Source organism: Anopheles bellator, chromosome 2 (assembly GCF_943735745.2).
Source record: "Anopheles bellator chromosome 2, idAnoBellAS_SP24_06.2, whole genome shotgun sequence".
Lineage (NCBI taxonomy): Eukaryota > Metazoa > Arthropoda > Insecta > Diptera > Culicidae > Anopheles > Anopheles bellator.
Genome location: NC_071286.1, coordinates 15,973,864 through 15,997,615, shown reverse-complemented (window position 1 = coordinate 15,997,615; position 23,752 = coordinate 15,973,864). Strand labels below are relative to the sequence as shown.

The following is a 23,752-nucleotide window of genomic DNA, read 5'->3' as shown; positions in this document are numbered from 1 at the left end:
GTGACTACACACTGGCCCGCTCTTTGTATGGCTTCATTTAGTGCGTAACTAGGGCAACCGATGGTATTACTTCGTTCGAGCATGGAACGTTATGAATCGCACCCAGAGCCAGGTCTTTCCCTTTCGAAACTTTCCTTTGCCCGTCCGCCACCATTTTGCGCTGTATGTATTGTAATTATATCAATGTTTGACGTTGTAAGTGTGAATAACCGATTTAATTTTAACGCGATAGCTTAACCCCATTTCGTTTTCGTCCAGCTCTCCGGGGGCAGTACACACATTCGTTTGTTTTGTGGATTTCATGGGCTGCGGTGCACAGAGCACACTCGGCGGTACTCGACGCGGCGCGTACGTTTGGCTATGGGGCAACAATTTTGATCTAGTCATTGGCGGATTTGGTCGATTGCAGACTTTAAATCGTAGCCGCCACCGCGTTCATGAAGCGGCAATCGAAAGCGTTACCGGTAGAGGAAATTGATCAAAATTATGAACAAGAACAAGAATCGCTCAGTAGGCAGTGCTCCAGCCATTGTAAAGACTGTAAATCAAACATTAAAAACGAATCGCTGCGAACCCTCTGGGGTGGTGCGTCCTCCGGATTGTGCTTTGGGATGGGTTGTGAGTGACGACTAACCGGACTTTGAATCGTATTGGCCCCACGGGACCGTGCTTTTTTGTAAATAGCACCGTGAAAAGGACGACAATAAAGAATCTTATACACAACTGGACTAGTTTTGTGAGTAACAGTTACGGGTGGAGCAAACCTTCTGACCGACACAGTATCGCTGCTTGATGCAACGTTGAAGTTTCCCGACCGGACGACGCCTAAATTTATACACGAACTACTCGATCGTTTCAAGGTACATTTATGCAAAACGAAAACGTTACAGTAAGTCACGAAATGGGGCAAAAGATAAGCAATGGAAAACAACATAATCGGTTTCTTTAGCAGCGTTTATTCACCACCATCATGAACGATCTAGCATGATAAACATCTGTTTGTGGCCTGTGAGTGATAAATGATAACAGTTCCTCGTAAGCAGAAATAACTGTATAGGTTTTACGTTTGGCTCTTTGGTTCGTGGTTTCACAGCTGTGTCACAGACGATTTAATGAATGCTTCGGTAATGCTTGATAATTGTCCTACAATGGTTCGGATCACACCGAACACGTGAATACTTGAAACGGAAAATTGGTGCAGACAGCAGCAGTCCGTGTTGAGTTTGCAGGACGAGCAAACAACTGGATGGCCGGGTTCCTGTTATTATTGTTTTGAGGCTGTGTATATTTATATTCTCTCAATCTGATGGCTAGAACTAGAATAATGTGTGAGCACTGATTCAATCTGTTACTGTCCCGCGAACCGTTTTGCCTTACTGGTTAATAGTCCTGTACCGCCTCCCTTAGTGAAGCCGACGTTTTGTAGGAACCACCGCAATCGCAAACCAGTAGCGTGTTCCGGCGGCCAGTGTCGCCACTCAGCTAATAATGATAATGTTGGTTTCCGGGACGCAACGATGACTCAGTACGGTATGCTATGTGTATATCTTTTAACGTTCTATTAAATACTATCTGTGGTGGATTAAAACGAAACTACGCGCCAGCTCCCGGTTACCCAACAATTCCTTTTCGATTTGTGCAGGTTTTAACGATGGTCCGAAAGCCGGTTCAAAAGCCCATCCTGAATAAGAACTGGTTGAAATCCGGTCATGGTTCGAATGCGGTGCGTGCAAGTTGGATGCGATCAATTCAGGGGGCTCAATTGAACTGATCCTTTCGGGGGGTGGCCGAGATCCGAACCCCATTCGAACCGTAAACGATTTCGTTAACACGGGACGAAACAGTGGGGCTTCTTAAGTATCTGCATTTTGATTCGATTGGGCCCAACGATGGCCGTTGCCTTCGCTGCGGGAAATACGTAGCCATGAAAGCATGGCTTACCGAATGGCTTGCGAATGGGTGGCTGGGCCCGGGTGAAGGCTGCGAACGAAAGTGCGTGCGTTTAGCGTTTTTCTCGGTAGAAACCTGAATGAAGTTCTGGACATTTCGGGGGCAACAATAGTGTTCCACGCGATTTAATAGGCTACCACCACACTCGCGACGCTCAGACTCCAAAGGGGTGCTATGCTTGGCAATTTCCAACTATTCTACACATTCATCAGTCACCGCGTCGTGGCACGAGAGACGACTCTATGAAACCATTTTAATTTTGTAATGGGTCTGGGCCAGCTCAGGTTGGTTCTTCAACAAACCATTCCGTCGTGTCCTGGTCCGCACACAGGACCTGTTCGTTCTGTGGCTGCTAGAAGAGTCGATACCTTGTGTCGCTAGCGTGTGTATGGTTGACGACCAACTTTTTATGTAACAACGGGATGTGGATATTGGGCGTATTTGTGCAATTTGCGACCGCCACCAGTAAGCCGCTGCTTACAGTGGCGTCAGTACGGAGTTGCGCAGATCGTCCTGCTCGAGTTTGTCCTTCATGCTCAGCTCCTGCAGGTCTTGCTGGATCTGGTCGAAGATGCTCATCCCGGGCAGCGTGCCGCCGCCGTCGGGCGCATCCCCTGCGGCCGCGGTCGCACTCGGGTCCGGATCATCGCTCGGCGAAAGTCCTTCTTCGTCCTCTTCGTTCGAGGACTGCAGTTGCCGCACCCGTTCCTGGGCGCTCTCGCTGGGCCGCGTGACAACGGCCGCAGCGATGGCCGCACTCGGGTGCATCTTCGTCGCGATGGCCGTCGGTTTCTTGCCCGGCTCGTTGCTCGGGTAGTGGTAGTGGTGCGACTGGACGTGCGTTCCGGTGAGGTTCGTCAGCGGGATCCGGTAGATCCGCAGCGGCTTACTGTTGGAGCCGTTCGAGGGCGACGTTTCGCCGTCGGCCGGTCCCGATTTGCCCAGGTTCAGCGTTGGCTGCCGGATGAAGGACTTGCGCGTCGGTGAGCTGGGTGAGGTGCCCTTCACGATGGTGCTGTTGCGGGGCGAGTTGGGCGGTACCGAGGCCTCTCCGAAGTGCCGGCACAGGTCCTTCGTGTTCGGTAGCGGCTGGGCACCGAAGTGCTTCGCCAGGTCCTTGCTGCACGTCGTGGTCGGTATGGAGAACGAGGAACCAGCCTCGCCGTACGAGTTACTCTTGGACATCGAACGCTTCAGGTCGTCCACGGAGAGGGTCGTCGCTTCTTTCGCCTTGCCACCGCCGGCACCGGCCTCCGGTTCCGGTTTGGGGTTTTGTAACGACTTCGCACGCTGTATCTGTGGCGCTGCGAGTGAACTGGCTCCACTGGCCGCCGGCTCCTTGCTGGCATCACTCGGATCCCCTTCCGAGACGGTCGCCGAAGGCGAGGCATCCTCATCGGAGCTCAGCCGGCTGCGGCCAGGGCTCCCACCGGACGAATCGTCCCCGGGTGCTACGCGACTCTCCTCGATCCGCGGCTTGCTCATCTGCTCGTGGTCCTCCGCGTCGAAACCGCGCAGTTTGGCACCTTTGGGAATGAACTCGGGAGCGGTCGTGACGAAGAAGATGTCCTTCTTCGAGGTGATCAGCTGCAGCTCGGCCATCGTCACCGTGTGCACCAGGTTCCCGTTCACCAGCAACCGGATCTCCATCGTGTCCGGGGTGAACGCGATGATATACGGGAAGGCGCACACCACCGACGACGGTGGCGTATTGAACTGGAAGTCGAACTCGGTGCTGTTGTTGCACTCTTCCGACAGCTTCTGAAAGTGGCATGTATCTGGAAAAAGGAGGATCGGAGGAGTTCATCGGAACCAGTTGTCGATCGGTCTCACGGCCACTTACGGTTATAGCACAGCAGGATCTCCGTGTCCTGCCCGTCATACAAATCGAGGGCCGCCACCAGGTGGGTCTGGGAACGCTTCAGCGTGTCGGTCTCGTGCAGCTTCGTGGCGTGCCCGCTCAGCTCGGAAACGATCTCGAAGTGGTGCCGGTAACCGACACAGATCAGTAGACCCGCATTCGGACACGAGCCCTCCAGAATGGTCATGATCGTCGGCGAGTCGTGCAGGTGTATCTCCTTCAGAAACAGGAACCCCTCGACCGTGTCATTGTCGCTGTTGGGGCACCACGAGGTCCACGCTGCCGTGTGTTTCCACTGGTAGATGAGCAACTTCCGGCCGACGGCTACGGCCATCCGGAGGTGCGCCTCACCGGCTCTCGAGATCGCGTACAGATGGCACCCGCGGGTCTTCTCAATCCGGCGCTCCTTCACGTCAACCCGCGAACGCTGAACGAGCCGCTCGTCCGTGAACTCGTTCAACCGGAACACGTGCATCCGGTGGCCATCCTTCTGCACGGCCGATCCCCCCCGGACCAGCATGATGCCGTGGTCTTCCACCACGTTCATCTGCCGCACGCAGAGTGTCCGGTCGAACACGGCCCGGTGCGTTTGATCCTCCTTGATCAGATATGTACCCTCGTCCGAGGCGAGAAACAGCTGGTCCTGACCCCAGCTATCACCGACCAGATCGTTCCGCGGCTGGAACGTCGGATAGAAGCACTGCGGTTCCCACGGTGGCCGTTTGAACACCGTGCCCGCCGAGGCTATGCTCGTCGGGGCGTCCCCGCGCACGATCGCCTCCAGCTTCAGGGCCTGGCCGATGCGCACAAACTCAACTTGCCGGGCGTCCTCCTTCAGCTTGGACGTACGCGGCACATCGTACAGCACCTCCGAGAAGGCCCTCCTGTTAAGCATATTCTGTTTGGCGTGAAAGAGAAAGAAAATAGCGTTATTAATTACACATGGTTCGACGGGCCAAGAGATTAGATGGTTCCAGCGACAGACTCCGGCGAAAGTCTTCCTGGACGGAAGAAGATTAGTATTTTCCCGCCCTGACCCTGGGGGTGACTCGTCCACATCGAAAATGAGACGCAATAGTGGGATGTGGGGCGGGCGAACTGATGCCAAAGAGCGTACCGTATGGCCGTTCGGTTTTATGGCCCGAACTAAGACAATCATTTATCTTTTCGGCTGTTCTTTTTCGACCCAACGCCCCGTGGTCCTGGGAAGCGGGATATTACACTCCATTCCCGCAGCGCGGCCAGGTGCGTAGTAATTGCGACCCAGCACGGCAGTGGGACCGCTTTGGAGCACAAACACAGACACACAGAGAAGGGACTTACCATTTTATTGTCGTGTACGTACTCCTCGTACAGGTCCTTGATCAGCATCTCGAGCGTCCGTTCGCGTTTCCGGGCGAAGGTTGGCGTTTGGAAGGTGGCCTTCTCGCCGTTGATCAGCTTCACCAGCAGAAAGTCCCGGAAGACGGCCGGATCCTGTCGTAGTTGATGATGGTGAGCAGGAAAAACCCATTTTCAGGTTGATTACTATTCACTTGGATCCAAATTTCGATCTCGCTTTAATGTGCGTGCGGTCCGTTTTTCACGAACCGGAAGCTTTATTTGAGGGAAGGCCGTAGATAGCTTGCTGTGAGTTGCGCCGGGAAAATCATCAATCATGGCAACATTTGAGACCTGACCTGCTTCTGTCGCGGCAGGGTTCGTTTTCAAACGGATTCATTGTGGGCCTTCTACGCTCATAGAGGCGAATGAACGAGCTGTCCACTACTTTAGCAGGATATGTCTGCTTGGAACCTTGCAACAGTAGCATAATCTGGATATTGAACATTAATCGTTCAACGAGGAATCCCCAAAGTGATTTATAAACCGGCCTTAGTACTAAACGGCTATTGCATTTTGAACTTGAAAAATTTATTTCCAAAGTGGGAGGTCCTCAACTCAAACAGTAAGATATTTAAAAAGCTCAGTCCCTCCTAGGTGGTTATGTTTATGGGCATAATTGCTATTTTTTGGGTTCGGAAAACACACACATCGTGCAAGAGAAGCCCCAATGCACCCAAAACGAGTGACTGTTTGGTGTGGAATTTGGTCTGGCGATATCATCGGCTCATTTTGATCGAAAATTAAGAAGGAGTCGCCATAACCGTTGACAGCGTAGGCTATCGAGAGTGGTTCTTCGACGAAATTAAAGCTGAGATCTTGGATGAGATTTGATCGTAAAAGGATGGCGCTATCTGCCAGCCACAATCAATACTCTGCGCCCCATCTTGTAAAATTGAATAATCAGCAGAAATGGTGCAGTCTATAACTGTAATGAATAAACCTTTCTCATAAAAGTTCTAGCATCGAAAAATATTAGGCCGTTTTATTTAAAACTAAATGAATAAAGAACCTTGAATTGACCACCCTGTACTAAGGACGAGAACTGAGGCGGAACTGCTCCATTCGTCCTTCTAAAATTGTCGACGCAACAAACCACTTCATCCAAAATGGGACACCATTATTGCGGGATAACTGTAAGTTTTCAATTTTGGACAAAACCCCAACAAAATGTTACTATTTAAAGTTCACGGTCCCAGAAACAGTCGACGTGGCGTTGCTGCAATTTTGCTAATTCAGCGTGTATCGTTAACGCTGGTTGTGCCAATGTCCGGTGGAAACGGTGGCGAGTGCAACAATGTTCATCACAATTGGATTACCCGGAATGCCAGTTAGCCATTACGATGCGAACAACGGCCGTCCGTCCGTCCACCCGCCCGCCTTCCGGTTCCGGTGGTCGTGGCCGGAGAAAGGTCCCCGACTTTGTCTCTGACGAACTTTTCTGCTTTGTAACACCGGCGGGGGGTTTCCGGATCCGGATTAGTCACTAGACGTACATGAATATGCATTGTATCGCCGTCGGCACGATTCCGGAGAACTCTCCAGACGCTGGCCCCAGATTGCAGCCATATGGTGGTTCGCTGCTCTTTGGTTTTTATGTGCTTCGTAAACCATTCAGTGGCGGCTATAATCCTCACTAATCCATAAGCAAACCACCAATCTGGGCGCGTGCGACATCAAGACGGTCACTCCCAGGTCTGGGGGTTGGGAACGTCCTTGAACGCGCCCCATTTCGGAGGTGCGGCGTTAGCGAAGGACAACACCCTGTAACCGACCTACGACATTCGCCGCCAACACGCTGCTGCTGCTGCTGGTGCTGCTTGTGTCAGTCAATTTATTGAGGAAGTGGCATAGAGCGATCCCACCCCGGGCCACACTTTGGTGGTCTGACTCGCCCAATGTCCGCACTTTAACGCTGCGAGCAGGATGCGAGTAGAAACGGTCAATCAACACAACAATGAGATTTAGATGCCACCCAATTAAGGCACCGTTAAAAGGCCGACCACACAAAAAGCACACGGCAGGCAGTGCCTCACGTGGCCCGACGGCATGACAGGTGAGTGTTTCGTGACACGCCATCATTTTCGGGGGTGGGTCCCCTTTTCGGAGAAAGGTGCGAAAGGGTCCTCGGCGATGGAGCACCGTACCTACCTCGAACTCGGGCGGGTTGGGTAGCGTTGGTCCGAACGGGGGAACCGTTTCGTCGCAGTACACGGCCAGCCGGTAGCGTGTCCCTCGCTTCGTCACCACGGCGAAAACATCTAAAGTGGGAAGGTGAGGGAAAAAGATAATCAACAGAACGGTCCTTTGAACGTAACGGACGTAGGTGTGTGATCCGGTTGAGTGAAAATGATTTATTACTAGATGCGCGATGTGACGCCGTGGACCAGATTGACCCAAGGGACTCGCCTAATGAAATTGTAGCGAAAAGCCACAACAACGACCTTTAATCTGCGTGAGTCTCTTATGGCCTAATATGCGACATGTCAAACAATTTAATCGTCGAAAGAACGGCGATTGTAGCAATTTGCTGTTTATGGGCCAAGTCTGTGACTTTTAATGTGTGTTCTATCTACAAATGAAGAACTAAAACTAGAATAAGGATTTTTGTAAGGAAAAAGTCCACAATTTTCACCGAAATCTCAGCAATAGTTGGGGCATTCTGAAGCAGAATCAAATCAAAGAGGATAGCAGCGAGTGGCGAATGCGACCCACGTTTGCGATTAGGAACCTCCCAATGTAACGACGATACTTACGTGTAAATTGACTCTTTACGTTATTTGGAATGAACTCCGTCGTCTCCTCGCTCCCGGTGTCGTCGTCGATGAAGATGATGTTGACGATGTCATTCCCGATATGTCGCTTGCGCTCCACCTTTGGAATTGGAAATCGAAACCGGACGGACGGACATGCCGTGGGAAATTAACAATCACGGTAATGGAACGGTAACGACCGACAGGTAAGCTCTACAAAGTACCACCACCCGAAATCGATCGAGTCTTATCGTGCGGCCACCGGCGGCCGCGCATAAATTAGCGGCCAACTCACCTGCTGCCGATTATCTCTGCTGAAGGGCAGCAGCGTCGATACGTGGAACATAATTTCGTGACCTTCGTACAGCGTGTAGACAGAGTACTTTCCCGTCATGTCCCCTAGAAGCGGAATAGAGGGAACGATAGACAGGTTAGCTGGGTTAATTTTAGGAACCGAACTGCGTACACGCCCCGTTATTATTAGCTCAAACAACGAAAAGAAAAGAAAAACCCACGAAAACGATTAACACTTTCGTGGCGTTCTACCTACCTTTAACGTCCAGCCCACCACGGTACCGTTCCCATTCTTTTAGGCGTATTCTCTCGCCCAGCAGGGCCAGGAAATCGTCAAACTCCGCACTTCCGGTTTCTGTGTGGCGCACGGATTTCACGGAGGAAGAAGAAGAGAGAAACGTTGTAATGGCACCAAAAATTTCAGTTCGCATCCCAACCGACCATTGCTCAGCATTTCGTCGTCCATTTTCTGGCCGGCCTTCATGTAAACGACCCCGAACTTGAAGTTCACCGAGCCCTCCTGCTCCTCGAGCAGCAGCAGGTCCTTCTGTATGTCGGCCGAGAAGATTTCCTTCGGCGATTTGTTCGCGTCCATGAGCGTGAAGTTGGACAGGATCTGCTTCACCGTCAGCTTCTGCTGGGGGTTGTAGGGCAGCGCCAGCTTCTGTGCACCCTGGGGGAAAGACACGACGCCGGAATTATTAGCATGGATCGCCCCCCGAACCCAACGTGATAACCGTGATATATCCCCCAGACGCTACCCACGGAATGTTTCTGCTCCATGTTCTAAGCCCACGCTCCCCACGGACTGGTCGCCACTTTACATGCTCCGTGACGTCACGGAGAACCGTTGCAAACATGCTGCGTGTGGTTGTGTGTGTTTGTGTTCAACATAACCGCTTACACGGCACGTTGCGGGCGGAAACATCAAAGTGAGTGAAAGATTTGGAAAATTACTCTTCTATTCGCCGTTTTTCTTCTGCGTTATTTTCAAGGCGCGGTACAGCAAAAATCGTATCCTTGATACTTGAATCTGAGCTTCGATGTGGTGGTCTGGGAATTTTAACAGACCACGAGTGCCCTACTTAGCACCCGGGAAGCCCCTTGTTTTTCGGGTGTACCTTTGGGACTTGGGCTCGGCAGCAAACGGGTTCCGTTTTGGCCAATCCATACGAATCAATAAATGTCAGCTCGACACGAGTTTGCTTTTCCGGGAAGTGAGGTTCCTGTGAATGGCCGGTTCTATTACATCCATTACATATTTATGCTCCTTCCTTCATTTGCGTTTTGTTTGAATAATTTTGCAGCATCATATTCTGTTACTAAATACGGCCAAACTTGCGACGCATTACATTGCTGCACTGGCGATAGAGAAAAGGCTTGATGTCGGTGAAGCACGTGTCGTATGGGCCCGTGGAGGCTTTTGGCGCCGATCGATTGACAAATTTTCACCTTTGCCCCTTCGAACGGTGGCCTAAAAATAGACGAAGATCTACGACTGTTACCGCTGGGGACGTACGCCATCGCCGAACACTAACGTGCCGGGCGTCCTTTTGGCCGTAGCCGCCTTGGAGTGGTTCGTTGTCTCCAGGCACGCACCAGGAACAAAGCCTGCGGCCCTACGTGTACCTAATATCCATCCCTGCGCATCCATTTTCAATTTGCCAACCCTCGGGAGCCGCCGCCGGCCGGAAACCGACATCGACAAATCGTCCGTAAAACGAGGCGGCCGGCTCCGAACCGAAAACGAATGGCACGAAACTTTCAGTGGCCGGAACATCAACGTTCGGACATTTATCTCCGGCAGCCGGCCACGTGGGCCGGAAGCGTTTCTCGGCTTAGGACTCCCCAATGCCCTTTATCTTCCCGATGGCTAGGGCAGTCACCTGAGAACCGGCCTAGGTTAGTACGTCTACGTCAAGTGGGATATTTCCCGCCTAGTTGGCTTGGCCACCCTGGTCCAGAAATGCTGACACCGGAGACAGCGAAAATAATGGTGGGCACATTGAATGTTATTATGTTCTCGGACACAGATGACGGCAGGGTAAGAGAAACCCCCGAGATCTTGAGGGACACTTTCGGGGCACATTTAATTAGTCTCTGCGGGTCGGCAAAAGGCCGCCAAAAAGTCCATCCATGGATCGTGGGGCGTAGGAGATTGGTGAACTATGTTGAAGAATTATGCACGCCACAGTGCCCATTCTGAGAGATATGTCTTCTTTAACAGCAAAGTATAAAAAGTAATAAATGGCGAAGGGTGTAGTTACCTGCTTCCGGAACAGCATGACCCGATACAGCGGCATGCACTTGCTGCCCGAGTCCTGTGAGACGATCGACAGAAAGTATGGATTCTTCTCCGAGTCGATGCCGACGTAATTCTGATGCACTGCAAAAGGTAAACGGTAAAGCACAATGCGGAGAAGTTATTGAAGGAGTTTTCCAATAGCCAGCCACATTACGTCGTAAAATATTTCATCGGAAACGTATAACGAGAAGGAAGCGAATTAAACTGTTAGGACCTTGAAAGACCTTCCACGAAACGGACCAGGCCCGCCAGGAAGTGCAGCTGTCAGGTGCAAGGTTATATATAAAAATAAAATCAACAAACCAGCCGATGAGCACGGCGAGTGATAAAAATGGCGTCTTACTTACACTTTCCGAGAAAATACTTGAAGTACCATCGCGTTTGATGTTCCGGATTCTCGAGAATGGGTATGCTGGGTGAACCGAATACCTTTTTTCCGGCCAGGCGAACGTCAGCAGAGCACCACGGTTCGTTCCGTTCGTGGCGCGTTCCATTTCCGGGAGAAGGAAGAGAAAAAAAAGGGAAAACTTTCAATGAGCATCTCGCTCGACGGACGTTTCCCGAAGCCCCGAAGCCCGGGGCCCCAACCGTGGCTCAGCTTTCTCGTTTCTGTTTTGTTTTACATCAAAATAAGTATAAGCACCATGCGAAAGTATTGAAAAGCGATAAAAACGTGGGGCGTAAATTGGAATTTTCGGGCGGCCTTCGCCGGTGATTTAAGGAACCACCGAGTGGCACCAGACCCACTGAAGTTGAAGGTTGAAGACAGAAAGGATCGAATGGTTCCCCTATCGCCGTTCGGGGCCGTTGCTTCCGGGAAACTTGTCATTCTTTTCGACTTTAAAATTGCGCGCGATGCTCTCTTTGCGATGGCCTTCTTGAGTTCCGCCACGCAAGCGGCAACGTAATTCATTCGAATTACCGACAAAGTTTTTGAAAGAAAATTGATCTTCGTGCCGAGATTATTATTGACTGAAGGCAAATAGAGAAGGAAAAGCCAATTTAATATACGAGGCGCCGCTATGGAAGACTCGACGAGCCGCTTACGCCACGTACGTTCTCGAGTGCTGTAAGACGATTGTGTAATGATGTCGGAGCTTGGGCACGCCGGGAAAGTTTCGAACCGTTCTCGCGATGTGCTCGTCCACGTGATCCATTGACAGGAACCGGCGATGCAATTTACTGTAATGGTGTAAAGCTGCAGCAATGTTCTAAAGTAAATCTTACAACACAACACAGTGGAGCGGAGTGTTTTGTTGAACAAAACAAGTCATGGATAAATTCGAACCAAACAAGACGCTACAAACTAGACAAACTTATTATGGGCGGTAAAATCTACGGTCAACGCTACGTACCTCATCCTTTTCGGCTAGCGACTCTCCGTTCTCCAGGCGAAACCGACGACAGTTGGGATCGAGTCCGTCAATTTCCGACTGCGGCAGCTGTGACGGGGAAGCCGACAGGAAACAAACCGGAAACGAAGAAACAAATCAGAAACTGATGCGAGGCCCTAGGGAAGGCCCTCAAGCGTGCTGCTGGCTGTGCGCCGGTTGAAGTACGCTCGTCGTGTGCCTTCAAACCAAACCGCCATAAACTCAAAGCTAGACCAGCCGGGGCCGAGGATATAGGTCTATTCCGGTGTGGCGTGGTTATGTCCTACGCCCAGCCACTCAGATGAGAGATTGAGATAGGGCGGCCGTTCTGGTGAATAATTAAAAACCATTGTCCTGCTCCCGGTGTAGCACGACTCGGGCAATTATGACGTACGATTGCGCTCCACCGAGCTTAGGTGCTACGCGGGCGCACCATTCCTATCAGGACCGCTGCGCTGCGCCCATAAAGAACGTTCAAATCTCTTTTGTCATCATTTCTTTTGCTGCCGGTTCACGCGGCCCACGGCAAGCAACCAGTGGTGTAGCAGCGGACCGAGGTTCTGCTGACTGCTGCTGCTGCTGCTGCGGGAGCTCGGAGCAACGTCAAGGACACGGCCTGTGGGCCACGAAATGTATAATTCATTACGAAAAGATTGCCCATTCGCTATGGTAATTTGGTGTGTCAAACAAGATGACACCTTAGCGCCCGAGCGTTGCCACAGCGGGTCACAGCGGTAAGAAGCCGACTCCACGTGGCTCTTCCGGGGCGCACAGATGGCGAACGGCGCGCAGATCACACAGGAACCACGCGGTCCAATTTCAAATGGCTACCCATCAATAATGGGTGAAGGTTACGCCAGCTGCGAGCCCGTGAAGTGTGCCCGTACCATCCGGTTTCCGATCACTGCTGCTGCTGTTTCCACTTTTTCGTGTTCCGATATCCCAGAAATTGATGAAACGAATGCTGTAACGCTACATCTGCTTGTCCCCTTGTTCCTTTGGCCTTGGCTTTGGCGCAGTGAAAAGCTAATGAGAAGCTTCGGATGCGACGGTTACACTGTTCGGTCTGCTCTGTTCCGTCACCACACTGACACGGTTTTTATTGAAAAATCGACCGACCGAATGTGGAAACGTGCCCTATCGGGGACCAAGAGGTAGTAAATTGTGTCTCGTCCTGTCGTGTCACTCGGGGCAAAGCGGAACCGGAACAATCCATTTCCCTCACGCAAACGGTTCATTTTTGGAGGACCAATTCAAATGTTATTGTTTGCAAGACATCGACTTCCCTTAGCGACCCCTTAACGGTCACTTCTTCCTGTTTCGAAAAATCCAATCACTCTACTGGACCCGTTGCAGCCACAGCTCAGGGTCCGGCGAAGCGAGTTGCATCGTATGAATTAAACATGAAGCATGAAGCGGCCATGTCATGTCACAACAAGTGGAACCTCCCCGATCGGGTCTTTGGAGCGTGTGATAGCAACTTTTCCCACTCGAGGGATGCGATAAAAGGCATCCAGACGCTGGCCAAAACTTTTGGGCCGCCGATCACAAACCGAAACGACCGGGATGCACTCGGCCAACGGGTTGACGTTGAGAGCTAACACTTCTTTAATGTGAAAAAGTGCTAAAAACAAAAAAACTCCCTCGCTGAGCATAAACTCGGATGGGAATTAAACCGAATAAATGACCACTTTTCGTGCCGTGCTCTTTTGTGTCTCTCTCTCCAGTTTAAAAGTGTTGGACACCATCCAACAAAGCGCATCCAAAGCGTTTGCCCGCCCCAATTTTATGACCTCGGCGAGGGCGATGTTTTTTTGTTTTCTACTTTGTCAACAGGTCGTCCCGCGGCGTGATAATTTGATCAACTTTGGCGCCAGCAAGCAATCATTTTCGGTGCATCGCTAAAGTGGGCCAGTTGTGCTACCAAACGTACTAGGTTGTTCATTAAATTCGGAGCTTCGATAGGAAAAACCTTTTTTGTGGATTGAAATGCTCTTCAATATTCAGTATAGCCTTCCTGAACATCAATATACTTGTTCGAAGGAGACTCCAATTTATAAATACCATCCCTGAAGTGATGAACTGAAAGGGCTTCAAAATACGCTTCCACATCTATTATGACGTCATCATTTGATGAAAAACGCTTTCCACGCATGATTTTGGTTTAGTCTGAAAACAGATGAAAGTCGCTAGGTGAGGATGGAGAATGAAGATTAAACATTTACAAAACGGTGACACGGTCCATTATCCGGGTGAAAAGGATGTTTTTCTTCTTCAAACCGGGTCGTTTTTCACAGGGACCCGGTATTTTAATTTTCAGTAACCCGTTTTGCAAACAGCTTTCTGAAACCCAATACTTCAGTCCAAATATTGGTTACACTGCTCAATAACATGGCTGGGCCTTATGCTCAATCTCTTTCAGGGATTCGACGATTTTCCAATACGATATCATGTATTTTATCTACGATTTCAGGTGTTGTGTCTGTTTTTTCGACGTTTTTGACATGGATCATCTTGAGGGCCACGTTTAAACTCAGAAACCGCCTTTTTCATTTTCTAATTGAAGGCAAAGAGTCTTTATATAATTTCAATATCCGTTCAGTAATATCCTTTGCTTTTAAACCTTCCAAAAATAAAAATTCCATCGCTGCACGATACTTGATTTATGACATTGATTTCTGTGACATGTCGGTACAAAATGGCTTGTAAAAATAATTAAAGAGACCGATTCAAATGAAACTTCGCATACGTTCATATGAAGAGTTTACCAATGTAACATAAAAAAGGCTCGTAGTACCGCTCTCTGTTATCGAGGCTCCGAATTTAATGAACAACCTAGTAGAATTGACAATGTGACATGATGGCCGCGGAATGTGACTCAATTTTGCAATGTGCCTTAAATTCAATCACTTTCGCTCGACGGCTGTATGTTTTCGGAGCGCTGGGTGCATCCTAGCGCCTTAAAACAACACAAAGTCGTGCCACCATAAAGAGTTCAGCGACACTCCGGACATGGTCGTCGAGCGGCGACATTGTTGACCGATTAAAATCAATTTTAATTGAAACCATTTAACCCACGGCTCCCACGGCCCCAGTCGCGGGCGCTTCGCGTGGCAACCCGCGGGGGGTTCATGCGAAAAATGGCGCCACCTTATGCTGCCGTCGTCGTCGTCGTCGTGGTCGTCGTTCATTGATGCCAATTGATTGACACTCCCAGGCCAGCAGCCCGGCCATGGTCAGGCCAGAGTGGGTATAAATATTACTGGCCCGGCGCGACCGCGAGCAACATTGTATCCGGCCGCCGTCGTTGCTGTGCGTGTTCTGCATCGTTTACACATCCCGCGGGATAGTTTCGTCCTTCGTCTGGTGCACTGCGTGGCGTGTGACTTTTTGGGAGTGTCCGCCCCGTGAGGACTACAGTGAGTTTTGTGTGAGAGAAAGTCATTTCAGTGACGGTGAGAAAGTGCCCGCCATCAATCGGGCGCGTTCGGAGTAATGAAGACGGCAAACGGATCCTTGCCCCGGGCGGCCCTGTACGTGCTGTGGCTGTCGAGCGTCCTGGCGGTCCTGGTCCGTGCGCACGGCTCGAAGGAATCGCTCACCGGGGGCACCAAGTACGACAACCATCTGAACGCCAGCCAAGCGTTTGTGGAACCGGACATGATCTCCGTCAGCCGGTACGACTCGTCGGCCGACGGAGTCCACAGTGATGGGGCCGATTCACCGTTCGGCAACCACCAGCATCACCACCACCACCACCACCAGTTTAGCTGCCAGGCGTGCCAGTATCGGAACGTGTACGCGATGGCTTCGCTGAAGTCGATCAAGGCGCACTTCCTGATGAAGCTCGGCATCGAGTACACGCCGAACCGGACACGCTACCCGGAGGTGCCGGAGCGCATCCTGAACAGCTTCCACGACAAGCTGGCGCACCGCCAGTCCAGCCCGGCCAGCCAGCTGAAGGACAGCTTCGACTACCAGGGCGACGAACCGTCCAGCATGCAGGCGGACGAGCCCGAGGAGGCAGAGGACGACTACGACTACTATCAGATCACGAACAAAATCTTCATCCTGCCGAACCGTGAGTAGCAGGCCGGCCACCGGAAGCGCATACTAATCTCCGTGCTGCTGTTGGGTCAGCCCGCGTTTCTGATTGATCTATTCGCAGGAACGCTAAACCACACCGAAACCACTCGAATCACCGTCAACCGAACTCTGTTACATAAACGTTTTAATTACTTTTACGGGGCATTTTCAAAAGAACACTTCTTCTAACCCTAATGCGTTTTGCAGCGACAGCGTCAATTTACGTCTCTCTTTCCAGCACCGCATCGTTTCCGATTTCCGTTCCAGGCATTTCACACTACCCACTCATCGGCACTGTAATCAAGATTGATTCCCTTTTCCAGAACCGGGACCATCGGCCAAGGTGCGAGATGCACAACCCATTCGGATGTTCCCTTGTGCCGAGCAAGCATTTTCGCCCCGCTTTACGGGCACGGGATTTCCCTTCCCAAGTCCCAATTAATGCGGATTAATTCGTGTAAACGGAGCACGGACTGCACGGCGCAGTTTGTGATAAATGAACATTACGGACCGTTCTCCGGTTTCACGAACGGTCTATTCGGTCCAACGTCCGGCCAGCCCACGGTGAACACGGTTTGGAGATTGTCTAGATATCAGCTCAGTTTTAAAATTTGTGGCCAGGCCAAAGGAGACTCATTTTTTGCCTAATAAAGAGATCGGATGAAACCGAAAAAACCTGACTGTTTGGCGTTGTTCGTGGAAAGTTAAAACAATGTAAAATCACTAGGGTAAAATCGTGAAAGACACCTATTAGATGAATTGAACGTAATTTGCATTAGGCAACATAAATTGTCCGGTGAGTATCATTACGTTTTTTACCCTATTACTAACGACTAGCCAACCAGTCGTAGCGAGTGGCGGCGATCGTGTCGTTTTCGGCTTTTCCACAGTCAACGTACTAAGCGTGAACTTTAGCGTTCTTTAAACGTCTTTCCAACACGTTTCCAGCACGCTTTTGGAATGTTAATTATCACTTACCTGGTCCACCGATCCATAGTGCCGCCTGGAGAAGACACCTCTCCTCGATATAAGTTCGGTAGCGGAAGTGCTGTAAGTGAAAAAAGTAAACCCACGGAAATTAGTATTTTTTGTCACCTCCGGGGCCGGTGCCGTCCTGGCGAAGGCAAAAGGTGGAATAGTGTTTCGACAACGAAAGGAAAAAAAAACAACGATCGTTATAAAGGATCTGCAGAACCGGAGAAATGATGATTCCGTCCAACGGGCGATGCGACGACTGCAGCTGTCTGCGTTTCTTGCTCCAATTATCATTAACTAGACTTTGCCGGAATCTGCCATGCGCTTTTGTGAGAGGAATGCAAACGGTGGCCATCAACCGAACGAACAAACTGTGCAGCCAGTGCGATGTTCTTTTAATCCCGTTTCGGAGGCGACCATTAATCAGTGTCAACCGTGTCCGTCCACAGTGCGATGGTTCGTGATCTTCCTGTCGGTAGTCTGGTGACTTTTGGGTACCTCAAGCCACAATAGTGGCGGCCGCTGAAAGAAGTTGCCATTGAATCATCCCATTTTAATTTTCATTTACACATTTTTTTTCTTTTCGATGTTTTCGCTAAAAATGTTAGGAACGAGACAGGCTTATCGATTAAACACAGCGCACCGGAAGCGTTGCTCGACCGGTAACCTGTAGCACCGGCCAACATAGTTACATTCGTCGGCAACGCCGAACGCCGAGCCGATATTTCGCCAAGCATCTGTTTATGTAGGCCAACCGCAAACATAAACATCAGCTGGCACGGAACGGAACGTAGAACCGTAATGTGTTTTTGGCGTTTTTCGGCCCCAAACCTAAAACGGGCGGTCGGTCGGCAATCTCTTTTGCGATGACTCGGCAGAACCAACCGCCCCCGGTGGAGGTCGGTGCTGCCGACTCCTGCTGGCTTTATGTTGCGGAATCGACACGGTTTGGGATGTGGCTTTATGGTTGAAGGTGTGCCACGCTCCGTGAAGCCGAAAGGAAGATTATGAACTATCGTTGCAGCCGACTTGCTGAGTGCACAACTGGATTCGACCGATCCCGGCTCATTCCTGATTAGGTGCAGCGAAGCGCAGCCCATTTATGCTGTCGTATTCGAGTTCTTTTGGGAGCCACAAAACTCGGTGTTCTTGGTTTCCTAAATAAAACCCCAGAGATGATGCCTTTTTTGATGCTCCCTTTACGGAGTAACTTTTAGCGATCGAGATTCGGTCAAGTGTTGTTATCAAAATGAGCCTTCCAAAAACACGTGAAGCATATCGTAATGGCGTCACCGGCTGACTGCGCCATTGCCAGGCGACGGCATCACAGTCCCAACAGGAACCGGAAATTAAAACGCTTCTCGTTAATTGCCATTACGAGATAAAGGCAGCAGCATCCTCTCGGCCGTATCCTTGACGTTTTCGTTTGTTTTGTTAGAACGGGGTCTCGAATGACGTGGCTCGAAATGTGCCACTCACTCGATCGAAATCTTAAGCACCCGCATTCCAAAGTTTCGTCAAGCAAAACCCCGTGGCCACACGGGAACATGGCACGGGGCCGCCAATTCGGTGCTCACCGAAATGACGTCTTAACGTAGCAAAGCTGGGCGGGCTGGGCGCGTGCTGATTCATGCGGAAGGCTGTGTTTTATGTACGGGGATTTATGGCAGTTCGTGTCTGCGCGCCGTATGCAGTGTACTCTGAGGTCACGTGGCGGATTTTATCGGCACAAAAATAAGGTGCATTACAGCACATAAAACGGGGCAAATAAGCTGGAAGTTGTTGTGGGAAAAAGTGTTCGTGGTAGGAACCGAATAGAGCTTCTCCTTGGTTTGCCTACACTTCCGGGCATCTCAGTCGTTCGTTATTATGTTTTATGTTCACTCGAGTTGGCAAATGTTTTCATAGATAGCGACCTGTTAGAGGAAAATTTAAAAGGGCAACAGAAAAAAGGAGGTTGACACCTCTGCCAAGCGGTAAGCATAACTTTAGGCGTTTTGGGCAGGGCAAACTCAGGCATCAGACTCAGCCTATTGACCGTTAAACAACTCTGTGCGTTGCTCTTTTAATAAATGAAACCTCCGTCGACAGGGTAAATAAATAATGATCGCCCGCAAAGTGCGAAGCCGAGTTGTAAGCTCCCCGTATCGCTAATGTGCCGTTAATGGGCAAACAACGTGGTACGCTATTTACACCCCGTACAGGAACCAACATTGTGTAGGTCCAGCTGGGTTTTCGCATTAAGCGAGCAGCCGGAAACTTACATAACGCTCGATGCACGCCGCTGCAGGACCCGCAGTGCACCGATGTCCCGGTGCGGGGCCCTCGGTGGTGGGGTGAACAAACTTTGGCTCCGATCGCGCACAGGATCCGTTTCCCGGTACGCCCGGAAGATGGTCGCTATTTTCAGATTGAAGCACAACATTCTGTCCACTGGTCCACAGCTTTCGGCAAAGCGAAGGGTAGGGCCCTTCACCTACGCAAACCCCTCATTACGCGCAGCGGGACCGTACGAAACTTTGTAACGGAGAAGTGTCAGCCAAAACCGCCACCGTCAATCGAGACGCAATCGAGGACTCGCAATTGGTTGTAACTGCTCGGACAGGGGCAACTCCTTGCTGCTGACGTCGATCGGCCGCTGCTCGTGATACGAACTGGATTCCGGATCAGGACACTCACACGCACACACAGACACTATCCGGTTAACGCTCCCCGGGAGACTGTTTATGGTCGGAAACACTTTGGCGCGGTTGTTGTTTACTTGGAAATTCAATTTCCGTTAACACATCGCCGGGCGGCTGGTCCCATGGACGTCACACTAGGCTTCGCTGTTCGGGAAACTCATAACCTGGTAATGGTCCACACAGATCATTGGATTAGGACAGCGCGGAGGGTGGCGTGACAAGTGACAGTAAACCATTCTCTTCGACTGCGACCTTCACGAGTAACGTCACCGAAAGTAATGGGAACAGAGGAGCCGTGATAACTTCAGTGCGGTCTGGCCACTCCGACTTGCATCGGAACAGATCCTGAAGTTGTCAACGTCAGCTGCCAAGCCAGGGTGGTGCAACTATCGACTCAATCTCGGTTCGCAGCACGTGCCAAATCCGCTCGCACTTATCGAACGCAGCCCCTGTCAAGTTCATGGCGCTCGGTGCGCTGAGCCCTCAGCTCTGCTCGTAATTAACTGGGCCGGTTAAATATGCTCTTAACATGCGGCACAAGACTTATGCAGCTGGGATGGGTGGGGGGCGACATACTGAGAATCGATGCGCCCCACGGCAAAGTAATTTATACGCCGAAACGGCTCATTTACGTCGGTCCGGAGCCGGCCCGGAATGGGTTTTGGGATTTGAGCAATTTCGGAGTGGCCATTCCGTGAAAAGTACAACCCCGAAGGGACAGCTCGAAGGTTCTGTAATTGGAAATCTAAACGATGCAATTAATCGAAACGTTTAATTGCTTCCCGAGAGCGTTATGGGGCCCAGGGCGAGGCGGCCTTCGAAATGCAACTCTGGAAAACGGACTTCGCGCGGAGGGATAATTTTATGGTTTCGCCTTTCGAGAACAGTTTTGGGACCACCACTTTTTATCAAATGGGCACATTAATCGGAAGCCAAATGGTTTCGAATAAAGACGCTAAACGCACATGGTGTCCAGTTGGTATTTAAGTTTGCATAAACATTGCTAACAATGGGTCCTAACCATGCCAAAGTGCACGCGAAAACGAACAAAAAATCCGCATTTCGATCATGGACAAGAGTTTTCTCATTTGCACGCTTTGGCTGCACCTCTTGTCAAGTGTCAGTCCTGTGACTCTCTGGAAGGAATCGATCTATTTGCTCCACTCTCGGTATTTTGGATTAGTTTTTCCAACACCATAGTGTCCCGGACCGGTGATGGGACGGCCCATAGACCATGATTTCCTGATGGGCAGCAATTTTTTGCTCCCCAGTTTTTCCACTATCCTTCTGGCCCAGTGTCACGCCTGGCGGTGACCTGAACCACACCCGGCGTGATGGACAAAGGATGCCCAGGCACACAACGATGACCTTATTTGCTTACCAACGCATAACAGTGTTTTTTAACGCTTTACCAGCACACACTGGCGGGGCACACTGTAAAGCCAGTACGGAACGTATGGGCCACAACCGGGCGGTCCTGGAACGTGAGGTTGTTCCGATGGTCAAGAAACGATGTACTTCCGATGTAGGGCATAGCAAGTCGTCTGTGGGCGAGAGTGGTGCGTACCTTACGCTTGTTTAGCATCCCTTCTCCGTTGCGTTTACCCTCTTCTGTTGGCTTCATTTTCTGGCAGATTGAATCCTTTATAATCGTCTCCCGGAGACGATAACAAAACGGGTGTGGATCTGAAAAGAACTTTTCACGCTCCTTTTGATGAGCAAATCAGCAATTACTCGATCCATCGCAACGTGCACCGTTCGAGTGACGCCAATATTGTTGCACGCCCCAAGCTAATGGCTCGTAAATCGTTCAAAATTCTCTGAAGTGCGTACTTCAATCGAAACGGTTACATCTCTGCACAACGTGAGCCAACGTGAATGTAGTTACAAAGAAAAACGATGTAAGCTCTAGTGAATGAAAATGGTGAGCAGAATAATTAAATCAAAGTCCCAAAGCCACGGTCTTACGTGGACGTGTCGATAGGAAAATTAATTATCCAATCACCGTCGGTCGGGCCGGTGTTTTGCAAATAGAAAATTAATTACCACTACCGGTGTTTTCGGTGCGTGAGGTACGAAGCCAATTACGCGAACGTGCCCCGTCGATGGTGTTGATCCGCTTTTAATTAATCACTCGAACGTAAGCGATTCGAAGCGATCTCAAGTGGCACTTCGCGTCGCTGTAAGCAGATTGTAAGTGCTCGACCATCAAATCTGTGCCATTTCGCGGGTTGTGCGTTATTTATCGCACTGCCGGGATGGAGCCAAGTGGGTCGCTAGGACCCAGGGAATAGATGAGCTCATGGTGCGCTGTGAGTTCATTATCACTTTGGTGCTGAACCGATTCCAACCGATTTGGCTGGTGGTACGCGTATGCGGATCACGATGCATGTGCACTTTAAAATTATATCCTCTCCCATCATGCATTTTTCCGGAGCCTGTGCTCCATTTTGGGCTTCTGCTGTTCGCCCAGTAAACATAACCCTGGCGAACAGCATCACACGGATGACCCGGATTGGGGCAGCAAAGTACAATGACCTACAATGGCACCGAGTCCGTCCGGAAGTGCGAGTCACCAAGTGTGCTAGGAGCTGCTAGGAGGAGCTGTGGCCGGAGTTTACTGGCCAATTTTTGGCATGCCCTTCGGTTGCGGTGGGATTCCCTGCGGTGCGATCTAGTTTTAAACTGAACATTCACATTCCGGTGCGCTCTCATGGGTCGCCAGAGTACACAGGAAATGATATGATATGTTATTTTAAGCGCCAGCGCCATAAGGTGCATCGGGAGGGAAAACGAGGCTTCCTTTGTGTCGCCGTCGTCGAGGAATTTCACCGGAAATGGTAACTCTGAAAGAGTTCCGCGCTTTAAAGTAAACAGGCTCCCAAACACATTCGGATGCAAATGTAATTTTGTCTTCGTGGAAACCGTGAAATGTGCCGGACTTAAGTTTCGTTTTTGACCTCACGGAAAGCCGCCGTGATCAAAAGTTTGTAATTTAAAAAAAACCATCCCATTGCGTATTTGTACAGTACCGGCATGATTTTCTTGAGATTGAATTTAGAAAAACTTTTAGCTCTGCTTTCCGAATATGTGCCAAATCTTACTGGTCTTAAGGGCTATCGTGTTGTCGATTCAGTCCCTCTCAATACACCACAAAGCGTCCAAATTGGAAAGCATCGTATTCGAACATTAGTCCAATTTGTTTCCAGAATCCGGCAGGTAGTGCTTAGTACCTTTTCGGGATATTCCCGGTTGAACCGATTGAAGCTGCTAGTTGATTGATGGCCGAAAGCTATACCAGAATGTGAACGACCCACCATCGGCCCAAGTGCTACTCAAGAAGACTCGGGCCACTTCGGAACCACCAAAGTACGTAACGAAAGAGGCAAAAGGTACAAACTCCGGTACCGGTAATGAAGAACGATATGCTTTTGGGCTTCAGGAGAGGCACTTCAAGTACCGATCGATTGGTTTCGCTCTTCATCTTCAGTCCACCTCGCGGCACGACTCGAATTTCTGAAGCACGCCAAACTTGTAAGTCGAAACTTTGGCCGTCAGCCGGCCGGAGATCGTTGATTTTCTTCACTTACGAGATCGAGATTTTCCGATTCGGACTAGACTCACCCGTATTGGTGGGAGCGATTTCTCTCACGTTCCATCGTACAAAAGACCGCTTCATCTCCGCACGAGATTCGTGATTACGAGGGACACAAAAAAAATTTTATCGGACCGGAAAAACCGATCCATCGTGTCTAGTCAAACGATTGATTACTTCAAACTTTTGTGCGACCCCGTTCGTGGAAGCATGGGCCCCGCAGATTGAATGTTACAATCAATCGATTCTTAGCACTTTTAGTCACAAATCGACACATTCAATGTAAAATATTATTTGTTTTAATTTATCATACTTTGTTTTTTATATAAATTGTATGAGAACCATGCGACCATTGCGTGTAACCATTATACTTTAGGAACTAAATTTAGTACCACCCCGAACGTTTGTGCCGAAAAAGGGCAGGGATGGTTCATTAATTGCTCCATTAAGCTGAAACGCAACAGCACACAACGCTCGCCATAACCTTGGTCAGGCT

The 23,752-nt window shown here is 50.3% G+C and overlaps 1 protein-coding gene across 1 annotated transcript in view; it reads right to left on the bottom strand.

Annotated features, from left to right (window-relative positions):
- Positions 1-2,427: 2,427 nt before the first annotated feature.
- The window catches only part of LOC131207078 (GTPase-activating Rap/Ran-GAP domain-like protein 3), a 30,973-nt gene continuing 9,648 nt past the window's right edge, over positions 2,428-23,752 (bottom strand). The window contains exons 2-14 of the mRNA XM_058199686.1: positions 23,424-23,432; positions 16,981-17,050; positions 11,899-11,985; positions 10,891-10,972; positions 10,506-10,624; positions 8,680-8,911; positions 8,495-8,593; positions 8,240-8,343; positions 7,948-8,065; positions 7,343-7,452; positions 5,135-5,287; positions 3,794-4,709; positions 2,428-3,728 (exon numbers count right to left, since the gene is read on the bottom strand). Coding sequence (XP_058055669.1) covers positions 2,428-3,728; positions 3,794-4,709; positions 5,135-5,287; positions 7,343-7,452; positions 7,948-8,065; positions 8,240-8,343; positions 8,495-8,593; positions 8,680-8,911; positions 10,506-10,624; positions 10,891-10,972; positions 11,899-11,985; positions 16,981-17,050; positions 23,424-23,432 — 3,400 coding nt within the window. The remainder of the gene's footprint in view (positions 3,729-3,793; positions 4,710-5,134; positions 5,288-7,342; positions 7,453-7,947; positions 8,066-8,239; positions 8,344-8,494; positions 8,594-8,679; positions 8,912-10,505; positions 10,625-10,890; positions 10,973-11,898; positions 11,986-16,980; positions 17,051-23,423; positions 23,433-23,752) is intronic.